Genomic DNA, 20,265 nt, shown 5'->3' with positions numbered 1-20,265 from the left:
AAATGAAAATATTCGTTATCGGCAAAACTGGGCACATGACAGGCATCAGAAGAAATCTGAAATGGGCAGAAAAGGTTATTAGGCGCCCTGTCTTATGTGTGACATTCATGGTCTTTGAGTTAGTTTTAAACCGTGTAACTTTTCGAAAAGGAATGATGCAAATGATTCTTGTCCTTAGAAACAGAAGAAGGAAGTGAGAAGGGGCTCAGAGAGGGGGTACTGGGTTTAGGCCCAGAGACACTGGCCATGGGATGGGGTGCAAACAGTTTTCTCTTCTAAAGAATGAAAGGAAATAATAAAAGCTCCTCAGGGTGTAGCTTTGCAAACTGGGGAGTCGGGGTCGCTGGGCGGCGCAGCGGGGGCCCCCAGGGCACGCGGCTGGAGGCTGGGCAGCGCCAGCTCTGGGGAGCGGGCCGCGATCCGGCGCAGTCCGGGGGGAGGGGCGGGTCAGCCTCGGAGTGGGGGCGGGAGCGGGAGCGGGAGCGGGGGCGGCCCCGGGCGGGGAGAGGAGGGAGCGCGGAGGGGACCGGACGCGGCGCCGTGGGAGCCCAGCATGGAGGCAGAGGCAGCTCGCGGAGCCGCAGGTAAGCGGAGCCGCGGCCGGCGGGGCCCGAAGCCAGCTCGCCTCCCTCGCTGGCCGGCGCGATGACCCCTCCCCGCGTGTCGGGTTTCAATGGCTGGGCTGGCCTGAGAGCTCGGGGCCCCAGCGCTGCAAAACGAGACCGTAAACAGCGCGCAGCGGCCAGGAAACTTTCCCCGGAGTCGGCGCCAGGGCGCCACTAGCCGCGCACCTGTCGCCTCCAGGGAACTAGATGGGCCGACGGCCCGGGACGTCGGGTGCGGGGCCGACGGGCTGAAGCTCTCACTCCTGGGAGGGGTAGCCCTGGAGGGGTCACGGTCACGGTCACGCTCCCCCGCCCGTCTCCGGGGCCACCGGGCGTCCGCACCGCTGACCCGGGCTTGGCGAGCTCACTGACTTCCCAGCCGTGGTGGCCTTGTCTGTGAAATGGGAACCGCAAGGCCGGAGAGAAATCGGTAGAGCAGCTCGGGTTACAGCGGGCGCCTCCGCTCCCCCGCCGCCCCCTTCCCAGCTTCCAGGACGGCCTGTTTTATCCCCGGCACCTTGCGCGGCGGCGGGCGTGCGGCCCCCAATCCAGCAGGCCAGCTGGGGAGTCGGGATTTGGGGGCGCCTCCACACCCCCGCCTTCCGAAACTAAGTCTGCCTCCTCCTGAGAGGCCCAGGAGGGGCCCTGCCCGGCTCCCTCTCCGGAGAGCCAGGCCAGCGTTGCCATTCTGAGTCTGAAAGCACGTGGGACAAATCCCCAAAGGGCTTTCCGCCAGTCCCACAAAGGAGTGTTTGGGTGGGAGGTGGCGTAGGGGCGTTGGATGCTGAGAAAATGCCTCTTCCCTCCTGCATCCGCTTCCTCTGGCGGGGACCGGCGGCTGGAAGGGCCCAGTGGCCGGGGATCTCTCGTCCCCTCCGTCCAGTCCGGCCACGAGGCGCGAGGCCACAGGTGGCCAGCCCTGCCCCCGCGTGCAGTCAAACCCCAGACTGGCCGCTTTCTTCCCCCCCCCCCATTTCTGTAAGGAAAAAAACCCCAATATTACAGAGGCTCCTTTGCCTTTTATTGGAAGTCAACAGCGGCAAATCACTCGTTTTTTACGACCTGCACTTAAAAACTGTGACTTTGAGTTGTTTTCCCCGATTTTTAGAGCGAGTTAAGGAGAGAAGGTGGCCACTAGCCAGCTGTGTGAGTTTTACATTCCTGGTGAACGTTTTCATTGGTCTGGAGATTGAGAAATGGTTTGGTCGCTGTTTTTAGAGGTGGGGGTGGGGGGTGATTCTGTTGGGGTTTTGATCCCCCCCCCCCCCCCGCGGTCCTTTCTGGAACGTTGGTCGCCATGGTTGTGGATAGTGAGCGCTGGGCCAGTTTGAGAACTGGGTCAAGAAACAAAAGTGACTTGCTCTTCTGATCTCCTCTTCCACATCTGCAAGAGGGAGAAGGTTTTGCTCCCTAGGGAATTACTGTACAGGACTACCTCCTGTATTTTCAACACTTAACGAATGGGCACAGAGTTGTGCAATCCCTAGCTTCTCCCTTCCCCTCCTCCTCCTCGGAGTGTACCGTGAATCAGAGAGTTCTTCCCAACCACTGCCTTAGCGCTGTGCAATTCTACCCAGCTTTTCTACGTTTAATGGGAAAAGTAAGGGTAATTTCACTTCTGGAAAAGTGTAGTTGGCCTGAACAGTTTAAGGATTTTCCTGTATTTCTTTCAGCGTTTGCTGTGGCTTTCGTGGTTGCTGATGGACCAGAGGACACACGGCAGTTACACATTAATCATTTCCACATGTGCTAGAGCCTAATGGATTGGAGTCTTACATAGCTGAACCGTTGCCCAAGCTTTGATAGCCCATTTCCAAAAAGGGCTTGAACGAATCGTGCCTACATAGGAATCCTTTTTTCTTTAGCAAGGAAGCATTAAACTAAGAATTATGCTTTCAGATAAGGTTGTGACCTGGTCCTCGCTTGTTCTAGCCCTAAAGTGTAGGGAAAGGGTCTGTGACACTCCCATGGGCGTTGTGTTCTGGATCTAGATGAGCCTCCTCAGTATTGGGGTGTCTGGTTGGGGGATATGATACAGTGGGGCTCTGGAGCTACCCCGAAGTAATTCAAGACATGCCCCAGGGCCACACACACACACACACACACTCTCACACTCACATACTCTCCCTCTCTCTCTCTCCCTCTCTCTCTGTCTCTCTCTGAGGGTTTTTAATTTCTCCGATGCTGAAAAAGTTCTTAGGTCCTAGCAGACCATCTGCTGCTGTCATTTTAGCTTGGAGCATCCTGGAAAAGAAAAGGCAAGTCCGACACGGTCCAGTTCTGTACTCCTCTCATCCTTCACCTTGAATCTCCCTCATCCATAAAATAAGGATGTGACCTACCTCGTAAGGGTTCCATGCGACCCTGAGCTCATCACTGCCGACTGCTGGGTCCATGGTAAAATGTAGGGTCCCCTCTGAGAAGGCCATTGTTTTGCCCTTCATCCCTTCTGTTTATACCTCAAATTGAAAGGTTTGTGAGAGTTTCCTATCTTATGATCTCCACTTAGAAAGTCAGTTTAGGGGTGCCTAGGTGGCTCAGTTGGTTAAGCATCTGACCCTTGGTTTCAGCTCAGGTCATGATCTCACAGTTGGTGGGTTCAAGTCCCGTGTCGGGCTCTGCACTGACAACATGGAGCCTGCTTGGGATTCTGTCTCCCTCTCTCTCTTCCCCTCCCCTGCTCACTCTCTCTCTCTTTCTCTCTCTCTCTGAAAAACAAATAAATTAAAAAAATAAGCTATTAAAAAAAAGTCAGTTTAGTGTTCCAGGTAAGAAAAGTTAGGTGTTGGACAATTTGCACTGGTAACAAAGCAAAGCTTTACAGATGGGAAAGCTAGCACACAAGGAAGACTCCAAAGGTTGGGTTGACTCTGAAGCTTGGGTTGGGGGAACAGGGACAGTGATGAGTTCAGTAAAGGAACTGACTTTCAGAGGGGGAAAACCTGAAGCAATCTAGACACAGGGATTTCCGAATGTTCCAGAACATGCCACCCATGGGTGATACTGAAGAGTTAGTCAGAAACACTGATTCTGGAGTGTGGGAGAATCTAGAAAGGCCAGTGCCTGCCCTGAGCTCTGTTGGGGACCCCTGGAGGTCTGGCGAGGGTGTCCCCTGGGAAATGGGAAGAGGAGAGGAGCTGAGGGCACAGCCTGAAGCCTCAGAGAGGGGGAAGTGCTGAGTTTATGAGGCATGGACCCAAAGGAGGAGAGACCAGAAAGAAAAGAAGCCCGGGGCAGGGCCTGGTGCTGAGAGAGGCTGAGGCAGGCAGGACCCGGGTCTGCCCAGAAGGGTGTCAGGGCAAGGGCAAAGTAACTTGCCTAAAGTCACCTGCTAGTAAGTGGCAGGTTGGGAGTCACATGGGGGTGGTCTGACTCCCCAGAGAAAGGAACTTGTCATAAGGGTGATGTTTGATGTGGAGCCCCTCCCACTTCCTTCCTGAGAAGGAAGTAATCCCCCAGCCAGTCCTTAAAGGGCCTCCTTCCTTAGGGACGACCTCATGTGAACATAAAACTTAAAAAAAAAAAAAATCAAATATTTATCAAATGTGGATCTTATCTAGTTCAAGGTCCAGAAGGATCCCCATAGAGGCATGTGGACCTGGTGAGTCTGGGCACATGATTTGAGTCTCTGGCAGCGGGGCCTCATTGGGGGCAGTGGGTAGGGGGCTGGGCTGGCCACTTGGACTCATGTCACTGTTGCTAAGTGCTTTCAGGTCTCCATTCCTTCATCAGGAAGGAAGGGAGAAGATGGGATGGTCTCTGAAAATCCACTTGGCCCTGAAGTTGGTCAGTTACTTCCTACCCAGCCAGACTGTGATCTCTCTGAGGGCAGGACCTTAATTAATCTTTCTTCTGTAGCGCCCCGCTCTGACCTGGCCCACAGCAGGAGCTCCATGACCTTTGAATGGAGAAATCATTTCCTTTTAGGAGCTGGTGAAAGCTTTTGTTGGTTGTGTTGGTCGTAGGATTACCGCATATTAGGCGTATCAGGATATGGGATGACCCAGGCTGACCTGCCCTTGCTGGTGCAGGGTGTCCCTGGACAGGGCTCTGGTCAGTCCATTCCTTGGGATATCTTTCCCGGGTCCTGCTTGTTCTGGGAAGCCTGGGTCCTGAGCAGGTCCTCCTAATGGCTTGGGCATTTCGTGTTACCCCCCCAAGCCCCACCGTTTGTTGTGATTCCTTGCCGTATAATGCTGTCTGTGCTATAGATGGTCCTTACTCCATTTCTAAATGAGGGCTGTGAAATATCTGTGTTAAATGGGGATCTCCAATGCATGAAGCCAGGCCAGAAATGACTCGTGTTCTGACCTCCTCCTGCCATGTGTTGGCAGAATGGTGTGAATGATCGAGTGGCCAGGACTCCGGCTGGATGGTGGGAGGGCAGTGGGCATTGAGGTATTGTCTTTCTGACCTTTGAAACCCTAGTCCGCTGACCAGCTGACTGGCCTTAGCTCAGTTCCTGACAGCAGTTGGCTCCCGCCTCCTCTGATGACATTCCTATTTGTAGCTTAGCCTTGGGAAATCCCAAACAGAGGATTGTAGAAAATGGCTCTGTTTTCTGCTGTGTCCGAGTGGTACAGACAGAAAATGCGGGGCAGAATTCAAGCACATTTTGGGGTCAGATACCCCTGGTGTCATGTGACTTTCCAAGTTAGGGTTGCCGGGTTGTGGGGGCCGTGGCAGTTAAGACTGACTGTCAGTAGCAACTGAAGGTTGGGACCTTTGAAAAACACTCATTAGGATGTAACAGCTGTGCTTGAGAGATTCCATGCTTTTTAGTGCGTCCGTCCTCTGTTGTGGGTTTCCTTTTCCAAGGCCCTTGATCAGCAAGCTGGGGTTGGGGGTAGGATACACAGGGTGTCTGAATCCAAAGGCCACTGTCTGTTGACATCCTGGCAGATCATCCTCACCCCACGCTGGCCCCCGGGGAGCCCTCTCACATCGAGCTCTTTGCCTTGTCGATGCCCAGGCAGGGGCCTCATTTCCCGCTTAAACCAATACCTGTTGTCTGTCCAGGTGTAGCAACCTTCCACTGTGCTTCTTTGCTCTTCCAAAGGAGGGCAGCCACAGGGCCACTGGGACTCAGGCGAGGTAGAGGTCTGGGGACCCCAATGGAGGGCTGTAAGGGAGCTCCTGCCCACGTATGTGCTGGGGGCTCCCAAGGCCCAACCAGACTTTCGAGACTGCTCGTTTTCCTGGACTTGCAGAAGTGGAGATAAATGTGTGTTTCTTGGAAACCGAGTTTCTAACCACTGCTCTTGAATTGCATTAAGATAGGGAACAAGCTGTGTTCATTTCTTCATTGCATTTTGCTGAAATAAACCCTAATCAGAGCCCTGAATATTTCATTCAATGGTAGGAGCTGGAGAAGATGTTGTGCAGACTTCCCCATTGTGTAGACCTTCCTCTGGCAACACTGTCCTTGCCCAATATTCTTCTGCTACTTTGTGGACTATTTTTGCCGAGTGTATGTATGTGGGTAGAGGGGTATAATGCCCAAAGCGAATTATAGTTGGTTGTTGGTTTTGGCCTTTATACCTACCAACAAGTGATTTCTGTAATGCATATGTATTGCTTACATTTGGGCTCTTAGAACATCTTGGGGGAAAAAAATAAGCTATGTAGACAGAAAGGTTTGCTTTGTGTTTTTTTCATACTACATGAACACTGAATAAAAATATTATTAAAATATTAAGAAATATTTGGGTAAAGACACTAATGAACAAAATCTGCCCTGCTAAAGCATAATCTAGTTATTTGTTGATGAATATTGTTTTTTTAAAAACATTTTTAATGTTTATTCATTTTTGAGAGAGAGAGAGAGAGAGAGACAGCAAGCATGAGCAGGGAGGGGCAGAGAGAGAGGGAGACACAGAATCTAAAGCAGGCTCCAGGCTCCGAGCCGTCAGCCCCGATGTGGGAATCGAACCCATGAACTGCAAGATCATGACCTGAGCCGAAGTTGGATGCTTAATCGACTGAGCCACCCAGGCACTCCAATAAATATTGTTTTTTAACTGTAACAATTAAATATGAGTATCAACAAATCATCATGTTTTCATTTTTTTTTTTTATATTGAGATACCCTTCCCCAACCCTTGTCCTAATTCTGTTTTTTCTCTTTCCTATTTTGAAATGTGATACCTATATTTCTATTCTTTTGGGGGCTAACTTAGAAATTCTATTTATTTATTTTTTAAAGTTTTTAAAATTTATTTTGAGAGAGAGATAGAGAGCAAGTGAGGGAGGAGCAGAGAGAGAGGGAGACAGAATCTCAAGCAGGCTCCATGCTGTCAGCACAGAGCCCGATGTGGGGCTCAAACTCAAGAACCGTGAGATCATGACCTGAACCCAAGTCAAGAGTGGGACGCTTAACCGACTGAGCCACCCAGGCGCCCCTCACTTAGAAAATTCAAAATGCACGTTAACTCTCATTCTGAAACTAATCAATTTTAAACTTTCTTGGAATCACCTCAAGACCTTATAGTGCTCCCATTTCAATTATCCCCTTTCCAGTTTATGTGTTGTTGTTACGCAGCACCTTTGTTCTAATTTTTAATTTCCTGATTTCTAACTTCTGACGTTCTGAGTTTTAATTTCCTCCAGTTAGATGTTTTTGTTTCATCTGGCCAGCACTGGCTTGAGTTTTAGCCACGTGGTTATTGTTTTCTTTGCTTCTATTCCTTCTTAACTAACTTACCTTGAGGTTCTTCCCTTATCTCCTGGTAGGTATCCTTTAGAAATAACTTCAGTGAGGATTTTCTGGTAGCAGACTCCCGCAGGTTTGGTTTTTCTAAACAGTTCTTTATTTGCCCATGTTCTTGGAAGTTACTTTTGCCGGGTGGAGGATCAAAGTTCTTTTCCTTCTGCCCTTTAAAAATGTTCTTCCATTGTCTTCTGGATGCCATAGTTGCTGTGGAGAAGGCCGCTGTCAGTCTACTCAGCATTCCCTTGGAAGATGTCTTGTGTCTTCTGGCTGCTTCATTTTGTGTTTGTTGTTTTGCAGTTTGGTCACAATGTGTCTGGGTGGGGATTTTTCTTTTTCTTTTTTTCCTACCTTGGGGATTGGTTGGGATTCTAATATGTGAGGATAGGTATCTTTCATCAGTTCTGGAAAATTTTCAATCATGATTTCTTTAAATCTCAACTCTTCTCCATCCTATTCTCTCCTTCTAGAACTTCAGTTAAGATTGTTACTGGACCTTGAAGTTCTCCTTTCCTCTTTCTTAACCTGCCTACCGTATTTTCCGCCTGTGTCTTTCTGTGCTGCATTCTGGGTAATTTCTGCAGATATGTTTTCTAGTTCATCAGCTCTTTAAGACATTCATTTCTAGAGGTTCTGCTTCCTTTCCCCCTAGGGTCTTATTGGCCAAACAAAAAAATGTTGGCTTTTTAAATTTCGTATTTAAATTTCTTTAGACATATTTAAGACCCTTATCTTCTCTACTGGACGGTTTCAATATCTACAGTCCTTGTGGGTCTGATTCAGTTTGTGCTGACCCTTTGTGGCCATTTCTTTCATCATATGTTTAGAGATTTTTGAAATCAGGTGTGAATGACACCAAAGCTGGTGCCCTTCCCTCATGCCCAAACTTCACAGCCCGTGTGGCTCCATACTGGGGAGATTTGGCATGGTGGTATCCTTTTGTGCATAGCTTCATCTGTCTTTTCTGATGGGCTCTATTCGTAATACCTTAAGGAAAATACTTAGTGTTTTAAAATAACGTACATCTTATTCTTTCTGTTGGCAGGTTCATCAATTTCCCCCTTTGGAAAGAGCTAGGATCTTAGCAGACTTAGATTGCTTCCAGTGCTAGTTTATATATCTGTCACAGGCTGAAAGCTCCCAGTAGAATTTCGTTGACTTATATAGAGGGGAAGGGGGTAAAGTAGGCCACCTTGGCCCCTCACCCCATGCATCCAACCACCATCCAGTTCTGCTATGTTCGCTGCCCATCTGACTGAAGCCTGCCATCTCTTTCTCGTTATCTCCACTACTGTCTTTGGTCCAAGCTACTGTCATTGGCCACCTCAACATGCATTGCATCTGGTTTGGTGCTGACTGCCGAGTTCTGGAAGAAGGAGTAAAGACACGCTCCAGCTATCATGGCCTGTTGGGGACCTTTCAGAGGCCTCCTTTTGCATTTTCCTTGAAACCTGAAGTTGGGAGCAAGGCCAGGGTCCTGAAACTAATGCAGGCTCACTGGCCGGCCTTTAGCTCTTGGAATCCTTTTGCTCCTTTCTTTCTCCTACATGGGCTGTTCCTTCAGTGTCCTGGGCCCTTGCCCTGCTCTGCACGGGGCTGACATTTTATTCTTCAGTCCTCTGCCTAAAGATTACTTTCTTAGATCGAACTTCCCTAGTCCTCTTGTCTCCTGTCTCCCCTTCCCTTCTCCTGCCATACCATGGGGGTATTCAACATTTTTTTTAAAAAAGATTTTGTGTCTCCCTGACCAGGCTGTAAGTTCTAGAAGTGCAGACAGAGACTGTTTTCGTTTTTCTCCAGGGTATTGCCCGGCACCCCTGCATGATGGCCTTGATGTCTTAGGTTACACATTTTAACATAGCTTTATGGCAGAAAATTTTGCAAACCTTTGCTGTGGGCTTGATATTGGATGTGACCTGGGTCTGATTAGATCTGTTGCTAGGACCCTGGGGTATCAGGGAGACCTTGGTCTAAGCTGATGTCACCCTTGGGCACGTACCCTGGGGACAGGTATCACAGAGGCCTCAGGGTGTTGCTGTATTATTATTTTATTTATTTATTATTCATTTTTAATTTTTTTTACTGTATTATTATTTAAAAAAAGCTGGGAGAAGTTTTCTTTTTTTCCCCTCCAAGCTTTAAAGTAGCTTGCCAAATGACAGTGCACACTGTCTGTCCTCTTGACTTCAGCCGTCTCCCAGCCACTGCTGTCTTTGTTTGGAGCCTTGCACAGCTGGACGGTGGGCAGAGGTGGGCATCATTGCCCTGTGATGAGGGTAGTGTGAATGAATCCTCTGCAGGTAGTGGTCCACTTAGGCCACTCCAGCCTTCCCATTTAACCCTTTGTGAATGCATGTCTTTTTACTTCTTACAAGGTTTTCAAAGTACAGAACGCTCTTTCTTTAATTAAAAAAACTTTTTTTTTAATCTTTATTTTTGAGAGAGACAGAGAGAGGCAGAGAGAGACAGAGCATGAGAAGGGAGGGGCAGAGAGAGAGGGAGACACAGAATCCGAAGCAGGCTCCAAGCTGTCAACACAGTGCCTGACGTGGGGCTCGAACTCACGGACCCTGAGATCATGACCTGAGCTGATGTCAGACACCCAACTGACTGAGCCACCCAGGCGCCCCTTAAATTTTTTTTAATGTTTATTTTGTTTTTGAGAGAGAAAGATAGGGTGTGGGGGGGTGCAGAGAGAGAGGAAGACACAGAATCCGAAGCAGGCTCCAGGCTGACAGCACAGAGCCTGACGCAGGGCTTGAACTCGTGAATGGCGAGATCATGACCTGAGCTGAGGTTGGCCGCTTAACTGACTGAGCCACCCAGGCGCCCCCAAAATACAGGTTACAAATTATGACTGTTTGGGCAAAATACTTGAATAGACCTTTCTCCAGAGAAGATATACAGATGGCCAGCAAGCACATGAAAAGATGCTCAACATCACTAATCATTTGGGAAACGCAAATTAAAAGCATAATGGTATCACTGCACACACCCTTTAGAATGGCTGTTATCAACCCCTCCCCCGCAAAACCAGAAAATAACAAGTGTTGAAAATAACAAGAATGTGGGGAAATTGGAACCCCTGTGCGCTGTTGATGGGGACGTAAGATTGTGCAGCCACTGTGGACCGCAGTATGGTGGTTCCTTAAAAAAATTAAACATAGATGGGGCACCTGCGTGGCTCAGTCTGTTGAGCGTCCGGCTCTTGACTTTGGCTCAGGTCATGATCTCACGATTTGTCAGATTGAGCCCTGCGTCAGGCTCTGTGCTGACAGTTGGCAACCTGCTTGGGATTTTCTCTCCCTCTCTCTCTCTGCCCCTCCCCGACACGTGCATGTGCACTCGCGCTCCCTTTCTCTCTCTCTCTCTTTCAGAAATAAATAAACTTTATTAAAAAAATCTTTTAATGTTTATTTACTTTTGAGAGAGAGAGAGAGAGTGCGAGCGAGTGGGGGAGGGATCTCAGAGAGAGAGAGAGAGAGAGGGAGACACAGAATGCAAAGCAGGCTCCAGGCTCTGAACTGTCAGCACAGAGCCTGATACGGGGCTTGAGCTCACAGACCACGAGATCATGACCAGAGCCAAAGACAGATGCTTAACCGACTGAGCCACCCAGGAGCCCCAAATAAATAAACTTTTTTTAAAAAGTTAAAAAAAAATTAAACATAGAAAGTTCTGGGTGTATACACCCAAAAGAAGGGAAAACGGGCTGAAAGAAATATTTCTAAATCCGTGTTCATTGTACCATTATTTACAATAGCCAAAAGACAAAAGTGGTCCAAGTATTCAATAACAGGTGAATGGATAAACAAAATGGCAGTTTTACACACACACACACACACACACACACATACATACACACATTATATAACGTAATATTATTCAGACTTCAAAAGGATTATTTTAAGCAGTGCTGTGCTGAGTGCTAGCTCCCATTTGGTGCTGGCTTATAGCACATGGCTCTTGACATAATATACAATAGTAAGCAGGAGGGGGCGCTGTCAGAGGCTCCCCTGGAAATCTTAAGATCTGAGTTTGAGTCCAGCCCTACTACTGACTTTCTGTTTTTGAACTTCCGTTTCCACATCTGAGAAATGGGGTGAGGCTCTGTGTGCTTTCTTGACTTCAAAGGGTTGACGTACATTTCAAACAAGCAAGTACTTGTGTGAAAGCTTTTTGTAAAACTGGAAAAAAAAAAAACCTATGTGAATGGAAGATGTACATTTTATTTATTTTTAAAAAATATTTAGTTATTTTGAGAGAGAGAGAGAGAGAGAGCATCCATAAGTGAGCAGGAGAGGGGCAGAGGGAGAGAGAAAGAGAGAGAGAGAGGGAAAGGAGAAGGAGATATCTCAAGCAGCCTCCACGCTGTCAGCACAGAACCTGACTCCGGGCTCAGTCTCACAAACCTTGAGATCATGATCTTAGCAGAAATCAAGATTTAGATGCTTAACCAACTGAGCCACCTAGGCACCCCAAAGGGTACATTTTATGTGAGAACTTCTCATTAGTATTCTGTTTTCTTCCAGCTAGTCCTTTTCTAAAAATTTATTTTGTTTATTTTTTTAAAGTAATCTCTATGCCCAAGGTGAGGCAGAAACTCAGGACCCTGAGATTAAGAGTCCTGTGCACTTCCCGCTGAGCCAGCTAGGTGCAATTTAGTGGCTACTAACTTTGATGCAACTATTTGTATTTCGTGTGTGCTTCTTCACCTATGTTTTAGTTGTATACAAAAGATCCAGTGCCCTTATAAAAATGTAGCTACCTTGACACGTTTCCAGTTATTGGGGAACAATTGTCTTCTCTCTAAGTAAATAATTTTTTAGGATTCAGGTAAATCCATTCTTTTTTTTTTAATGTTTATTTTTGAGAGAGCGAGAGAGGGAGGGAGAGAGAGAGAGAGGCAGAGCACAAGTGGGGGAGGGGGCAGAGACAGAGGGAGACCTGAAATCTGAAGCCGGTTCCAGGCTCCAGCTGATAGCACAGAGCCCAGTGCTGAGGGGGGGGGGGGGGGGGGCTCGAAGTCACGAACTGTGAGATCATGACCTGAGTCAAAATTGGACGCTTAATGCACTGAGCAACCCAGGCCCCCCTAAACCTATTCTTTTCCATTCATTCTCCATGGGTGGTAGTCTGGGTGATGAGTCTAAGTACTTTGCAGCGTGCACAACTTAATCTAGAACTGGGATGTGGGCACTGAGGCCTGGTCTATTTTCAACTCCCTCTGATGCTTTGCACAGGGCTGGGCATGCCAGATAGAAGCCGATCTTTCCTTCCTCTTCAGAGGTATTATTGTTTGCAGTGTAATAGATGAGCATACATAGAGATATGGTTTTCTGGATGAAAGTTTATGAAGTCCATTAAGAGCCACAGTTTGGGGGTGAGTTCTGAGAAATGTTATTCTGTGAGTAATGGGTAAAAGCATTATGTTGATGAGGAGTTATTTTTCTTCCTCTCGTTGCGTCCTGTGTGGTTTAGGGCTCTGGTTCCGCTCTGGACAGTTGCTCCCCACAGCATTTTCCCATCAGCTTCGGGGCCATCACGTGTTGTGGTGGTGTTACTGACACCGGGGATCGGTATTTTCAAAGTTCTTGGTCAATTACATTCAGGATACAAAGAGTCAAGCTTTCTGTGTTCTCCCGAGCCTTCTTCCTTCTCAGTAAAGGTTAGACAAATATGGCACCGTGGTGATGATCACATGGCACGGAGTGGCTCAGGTTCAGGGGTGAGGAAAGCCCGAGCTTCCTACAATTGTCAGGGTCAGACAATTACAGGTTACCATTCAGAAGGAAGTATACATTGGAGATGCCGTTTCATCCCACCTGCCCCAAGCAGGGCTTCACATTTGTCCTCCGATGTGACACCTCTTTGGATGCAAAAACAACAGCGTGTTTCATTCCCACCTCATGTCCTTTTGAATGATTCAGGGGAAGAAATAGTTTTGTCTCTGTATCACTTGCCTGCAAGTAAGATGCACCAGTGGTCAGATTATGAGACCTTCATATTAAAAGCAATTAGGGTTCCATAAACCTTTGTGTGGGTGGGCACATAAAGTCATCGGCATATTTTACCGTCTTAGACTCGGGACGAGGGATTTATTCTCAGCCAAGGCAGTGACAAGTTGCAAGTGGGCCAATACTAAATGTGTGATAACAGAGCGACAGGCTCCCTGTCAATTACCAGGGAAGGAAACTTTCCCGCCACCACCTGCAGACCTTTCCCAGCGTGCTTCCGTGCGTTGACAGTTTTGCTCATCTGCTCAAAAAATTTTAACATATTCTACAGTCTGCCTTCCAACTTTCTGTTTTTTTTTTTTTTCTCAATTCTTTGCTAAGAATATTTTGGCAATCAGATGCTCTTCAAAAGCAACAAAAATATCTGGATGTTTGCTTCACCTTCTGTTTTCTACTTTTTCTGTGGATGATAGCTCTTGTGTCACTGTGGCTCCCTTGGCTGGTGGGCCTTTGGGCTCCGGGCATTTGCATATTTGCTCTCTGTCTGAGAGCGATGCTGCCTTCTGCCCTGATATTACTTCAAAACACTCTTCCCGGGACACCTGGGTGGCTCAGTCAGTTGGGTTGAGTGTCCGACTCTTGATTTCGGCTCAGGTCATGATCCCAGGGTCGTGGGATTGAGCCCTGAGTTGGGCTCCCTGTGGAGTGTGGAGCCTGCTTGAGAGTCTCTCTCTGTCTCTGTCTCTATCTCTCTCTCTCCTCCTCCCTCTCTCTGCTCCTCTCCCCTGCTTGCTCCCCTTTCCCTCTAAAATAAAAAAATTTAAAATACCCTCCCTCCTCCAACCCCCCACTCTTCTCTAAGTTGTGCTTTTCATCTGTCAGTTGGTGTTTTGGACACAGGGGTCCCTGGTTAAATAAGTATGGGAAATAAATGCTGGATTAAGCAAATTCCACTGCTTCAGGATTTCTCCACCTTCTGCTTGCTGATAGGCACGCGGAGCTCCCAGCACTGAGCTCTGAGGACAGCAGGCCCCCATTTTGAAACGTGCCTGCCTTGGAAGCCCCGTTCACAGCATATCTTATGGAGCTAAGTGTTCATGGGATGTGCTTGGGAAAATGCTGGAATGGCAGGAGGAGAGTCCTCGTGATGGCTGTGCAGACTTGGGTTTTAGGATAGTAAGTAAATGCCAGGCAATGTTTTGTTCAACTGTGGGTATTTCTCACTACAGGTTTCCCCCACTCTCTGCAAGGAGAGCCTTCCTATGAGGCTGAAATGGCATAAAGAGAAGAATCAGTTACCATGGACTTACATGGTGTTTGAGCATGCCTAGACCCAAAAATAACCTGTCGCAGGCTTTTCTGATACCTTAGGACACAACTTGCTAAGGGATACATAAAATAAATCGAGATAAAGCGCAGGTGCTCACAGACACCGTTAGAAGTTCTGGCAGCTTGATGCTGAGATGCTGAGATCCTTTCCGGGAAAGGAATTTCTCCCGACCACTGTGTGCTCACTGTGTGTGCCTTGTGCCTTGTCTGTAAGGGCTCACTGCAGAACCGATGCTGAACACTGTTTTTGCTTCTCACCTTTCATCATAAAAGGGAAAGACCTGTTTGGATTTTTTCAGTGAGCAAAAATGGGTACTAACGTAGCTCTTTCATGAAAGCAAAGGGGCATAATGTAAACTTGGGAAGAGCAGGGGATACCTGTATATGCAATAACCCTCTTTTGTTTTTTAGTTAAACATACTCATCCCTTAGGTGATGAGTAGTTCTCCGTTTTAAGGCATCCTGTGGTGGATGCTTCGGAGGCGCAAGATGCAGTTTACATGGCGAATACTGAGTTTTAAAGCATACAGCTTGAAGACATGCAGCTCTGGGAGCGCGTCGTGCAGCAAAACACATGCCTCGCTAGAAATTGGGGAGCCTGATGAGTTCCTGGTCCTGAATCCTGAGCAATGGAGGTGGCATTTGGGAATCTTTCCCATTAGGTGCTGCCCTCCCTGCCGTGGGTGTGTGGAACGCCTGGGTTCAGATCTGCACGGACACCTTGCTCCGTGCTTCTGGTCTCTCCTGGTGCCCTCTCTCTCTGGTTACAAACTAGTCTCCGTGTTTCCTGCTAAGTCCAGAATTAGTCACTTAATCCTCGCTGGCAGTTTTTCTGTAATATGGATTCTTTCTTACAAGTTTCTTTAATTTTTCTTAATGTTTATTCATTTTTTGAGAGAGAGAGAGAGATAGAGCGTGAGTGGGGGGAGAGAGAGGGAGACACAGAATCCGAAGCAGGCTCGAGGCTCTGAGCTGTCAGCACAGAGCCTGACACGGGGCTTGAACTCGCAAACCGCGAGATCGTGACCTGAGCCGAAGTCAGACACTTAACTGACTGAGCCACCCAGGAGCCCCTCTTATAAGTTCCTTTGAGAAGAAAATTGATTTTTGAAGAAACAGCAGACCACTTGTATGAAAAATAAAGGAAAGCAAAAAAAAAAAAAAACCACACCAAACGTATGTTAGGAATACCAACTCTTAACCATTGTTGAAAAATGAAAGTGGAATACTACCTTCTAATTTTGTATTCTTAGAAATTTTTTCACATATCATGAGCAAGATTCGTTAGCTATACTTCAAGAATGACAATGTACATTACTACAAAAAAATCAAGTGATTACAGTCAGCTTTTCTGATGACATAAGGCCATGTAGTTACTGATGGGTAGATAGAGGCTTTCATTGGGGTCAACATTCTCAAGAGCAGGGCTAGGAAAGTTTAAAATATCTTTATTCATGTTTCTCATGATCATAGTCCCATATGAGAAAAATCCCACTTTCCCAAAATGAAAGAACTTTCTTCATATTTGTTTGAGGTGGTATTCGGAGCGAATATTTTGCAAGCGATACTGAATAAATGGGTAAGTGCAGATCTTTCGAGACATCTTTCGATGTCTTCATTAATTGGCATTGGTTTTTTTTTGAGAGAGAGAGAGCACAAGTGGAGGAAGGGCAGAGAGAGAGAGAGAGGTGGGGGGGTGGGGGACAGAGGATCCGAAGCGGGCTCTGAGCTAACAACAGTGAGCCCGATGCGGGGCTGGAACTCATGCAGTGTGAGCTCATGGCCTGAGCTGAATTTGGATGCTCAACCGACTGAGCCACCCGGGTGCCCCAGCATTGCTCTTTATATTGGGAGGACCAAAGAGTGCTGAGAAGGTTCTAGAGCATTAGGCTTTGCCAGACTGAGAAGCAGTGGGTGGCCCTGGAGTGGCCGTGGCTGATCAGCAGTGGGTAACAGGCAGTGGCTCGGGGGAGTGTTGGGTACCATCCGTGCAGCCCTGGGAACTGGGACTTCAGTACAAAGATCCTGAATGATTTAAGTATTTTCCCTAGAAGTATGCTTTAAGAGGTACCACGTTGTTGTTGTTGTTCCGGTGACTATAGCAAACATAAGCTTAATATGAATTCTTAAATTGGGGGCTCGTTTGGGGATCTCATTTTTTTTTTTTTACAGGCTGCAGTGAATTATCATTTCAACTGGGTGTCTTTTTCATAAAAGCATTTTACGTTGTACTGAAAAGATTACATTCTTTTGGCTTTGGAAAAACATTTCCTGTTCAGTTGAAGCCATTAAAGCCTGTTAGCATTTCACATCTGGAAGCCCCTGCCCGGAGTCTGCCTTCCATCACCAGCGAAGCCAGTGTGGCGGTCCCAGCTCAGCCTCCAGAGCGCCTGCGTCAGACGTCCCAGACTTGTTTACTTCCTGGAGGCCCCTGGGCACTGCCCAAGTGTGCCCTTGCGGTCTGGGGGGTGAGTGGGTGGGAGGCTTCCTTCCTCTCTCGGGGTCTCCTGTGTGTGTGTGTGTGTGTGTGTGTATGCTCATCCTGGGCTGGGGAGGGAGTCTCTCTTCCTGCCAAGTTGGGCAGGGGTCTTTATTCCCCTGGGAGAGCAGGGGTCCCCTTTCCCAGCAGGTACTGGATGTCCCCCCCCTCCTGCCTGAAGCGTTTCCTTTCTTCATTCCCACGCAGATTTCTAGAAACCGAACCCACACATTTTGTAAGAGTGAAGCTGCTGGAGCTTTTCTTATGGGGGAGCTCCTGCCCCCCCACTTACCACCCAGGCGGAGGAGAACTAATTAAAACCCAAAGGGCTGAAGAATTGAGCCGCCTCTCCCAGACTGGTTTGCCTGTCCCAGGACACTTCTGGGGAATGTGGGGTCTACGCCTGGCTTGGAGGCTTTAAAGGGGAAGCGGGCCTGGGTGCGGCACGGGTGCTGCGTTTTGTGTGGGGCCTGAGATGCTCAAAGGTGCCCTCCGCTTCCCAGAGGGTTAGTTAGTCTGTGCCCTCCCGGGTCCTGACCCCCAGAGGCAGGCCCGATTTTTCTGGTGGCCTTCCTGCTGAGAAGACCCCCACCCCACCCCCACCCCAGGGCTCTGCCCCTGGGCCCAGCTGACAGTGGAGGCAGGAAGGCCAAGGGTGTCCTGAGGTTACTGCCCCTCCCCCCAAGTTCTCTGAGGGGGTCTCCCAGCCTCAGCAGCGGAAGCAGCAGGGGAAATGATTTCATGGTGTGTAAGGAGCAAAACACATTCATTGCATTTCTCCTGACCACAGGCGACCAGAACTGATGCCAGGTAACCCTTGGCAGCCTGTAGGGGAGCCAAGCAGGAACCTCTCTGGGCCCCCCAGGAGCTCCCAGGCTTTCTGGGCCCTGTGGCCCTGGTGGGGTGTCCTTTCTCTCAAAGCCCTGAAGACCACAGTGTCCCCCCTGACCCCCAAGGGGCCAAGTTCAGCTTCTCGGTGGAGCTGGTTGGTGACCCTCTCCTGGTAGCCGTCGACCTCACTGGAGTGCACTAGATGCCTGGGTCTGCCAGGCATCGCTCCTGAGAAGATCCCAGCAACAGAGAGTATGGGGGGGGGTCTTTACTCGCTCCTGAGACAGAGCTCCTGGGGGCAGTTAGGAGAGCGTGTTCTTGAAGCTGTTTTCATGGGGCGAACATGCAGCTTGAGTTGGGTGCTTCAGGGTTGAAGCCACCCTCTTTCCAGTTTGTTTTTCTTAATTCATTTGAACGTGCACGGTCTTTTTTCATAGCTGCGGGAAGCCACTCGACTGTCTGGAGGAAGTGAAGAGCGGTTTGAACAGAGAGCCCGGCTACACACCCGCCCAGATTTCCTAAGTGCTCGGGGTGGGAAAAGCCTGGGGAGGGGTCTCGGCGGCAGGGTGGGAGAGGAGAGAAGCGTGAGCACCAGGTGCTCTGAGGAGCACTCCGTGTTCCTGGCTTGGGAGCCAGTGGGGTGAGGCTGCCTCTCTGGCCCAGTGAGTTCATGCATGTGAGGCCCTGATGGGCAGGGGAGGCCGCAGAGACAGATTCAGTCCCATCCTAAGCCGAGTTGGGATTCGAACACAGGACTCAGAGGCCCCCAGAGCCCTTGCCTTTGGGGGCTCCGTGAAGGCTTCAGGGAGTGCCGGTTTTTGAGATGGGCCTTGGGGAGGTCACGATAGAAGGAGTGGGGGGTGCAGGTGTAGAAGCGTGTTGGGTGAACGGGGCGTGGAATTATGAAGGGCCTTCGGAGCTGGGTGGAGGAGATCGTTTTTGATGGGATCGCTGACATAATCTGACTGTTACACCGATTTTGGAATCAGCCGGAGCTTCATGACCTGCTGGTGCCACTGACTAGCCGCGCATTCTCCTCTTGGCCTCAGTTTCCTCCTCTGGAAACGGGGGTTAAGCCAACTGAGTGAAATAAGGGCTAGAGAGCACTCAGCATCCTGCTGGACCTGGGCCCCAGGCAACCTAGCTGGGTTATTTTGGTCGATGGCGGGTGGCAGGTGGCTGAGATGCTGAGGTTCAGGACTAAGGATGAGCATGGAGACAGGTGACGCAGGCAGGTCTTGGTGACAGGTTTGAAGTGGACCCTGAGGTAGGAGCCAGGGTTCCAGCTTGGATCCCTCTGGGCTTGGAAGGCCCAGTAGGGTGTAGGGGAGGTCTACAGGTTCAGCCTGCAATGTCTGGTTGGTTTCTGGGGCTTCTGGGCTCAAAGGGAGGAGTCTGGACCTCCTTGACTCTGTGTGTGTGTGTGTGTGTGTGTGTGTGTGTGTGTGTCCGTCCGTCCACCAGTGTGTGTCTTTTGCAACAGAATATGTTGGCTATACAGAGATACAGCCCTTTTTAAGAGGGAGAGATCCCAGATTTCATCATGGACTTTTTCATAGTCACCAAGAGGACTGTTAATTCTTCTGTCTTTATTTGGAACATTTGTATCAGTGCATTTATAGTTGTGATTTTTGGGTACACATTTTATACTCAAATATTTTTTTAATGTGTATTTATTTTGAGAGAGCGAGAGAGAGAGAGAATGTGGGGGAGTGGCAGGGAGAGAGGGAGAGAGAACAGGAGAGCTGTCAGCCCCCCGATGCGGGGCTCGATCCCACGAACCGTGAGATCACGACCTGAGCCGAAATCAAGAGTCAGACGCTTAACTGACTGAGCCACCCAGGCGCCCCTCACATCCTTTTTTAGAACATTGAATAGCGGGAGAATGTATTTGCTCATCTCTCTGTCAGTCTGTGTGTGCCCATGACATTGTCAGCATGTAAAGCCCGGGGCAGGGTTTGGGCATATGCAGAGGCGGGGCCCTGGTCCACAGGCGTTCCTGACATCCCTCCTTTTCTGTGAGCGTTTCCCCCAGTAACGAATCCATGGCAGTAACATTCCTCACAGGCAAAGACTGGGGACTTGAAACCCTTTGCTGCTAACAGCAGCCCGTTTCCTGAAAAGTAGCTGGCAGGAGGAATGGAGGTTCTGAGAGAAAGGTGGGAAGCCGCTATCTCTGTGAGTGTTTATGTGAAGGCTTATCTTTCTTGAGGAGGTAGAGGAGGGGAGGAGGAGGAAGGGGGTGATCAGGCAGCCATTTTGGCAGCCTCACCCCCGTAGGAGGCCCAGAGCTGAATCAGAGGCAGGATCCACAGAAGAGAAGGGGGCGACAGAGTCCCCTCCCACTTGGGCACA

At 49.0% G+C, this 20,265-nt stretch overlaps 1 protein-coding gene across 1 annotated transcript in view; it reads left to right on the top strand.

Annotated features, from left to right (window-relative positions):
* Positions 1-505: 505 nt before the first annotated feature.
* Positions 506-20,265, top strand: part of FAM169BP (Protein FAM169B) — a 90,033-nt gene continuing 70,273 nt past the window's right edge. The window contains exon 1 of the mRNA XM_027067963.2: positions 506-584. Within this exon, the coding sequence (XP_026923764.1) occupies positions 554-584 (31 nt within the window). The 5' untranslated portion in view covers positions 506-553. The remainder of the gene's footprint in view (positions 585-20,265) is intronic.

The sequence above is a fragment of the Acinonyx jubatus genome, chromosome B3, assembly GCF_027475565.1.
Source record: "Acinonyx jubatus isolate Ajub_Pintada_27869175 chromosome B3, VMU_Ajub_asm_v1.0, whole genome shotgun sequence".
Classification (NCBI taxonomy): Eukaryota; Metazoa; Chordata; class Mammalia; order Carnivora; family Felidae; genus Acinonyx; species Acinonyx jubatus.
Note: the sequence above shows the minus strand (reverse complement) of the source record. Positions and strands in the feature narration are given on the sequence as shown.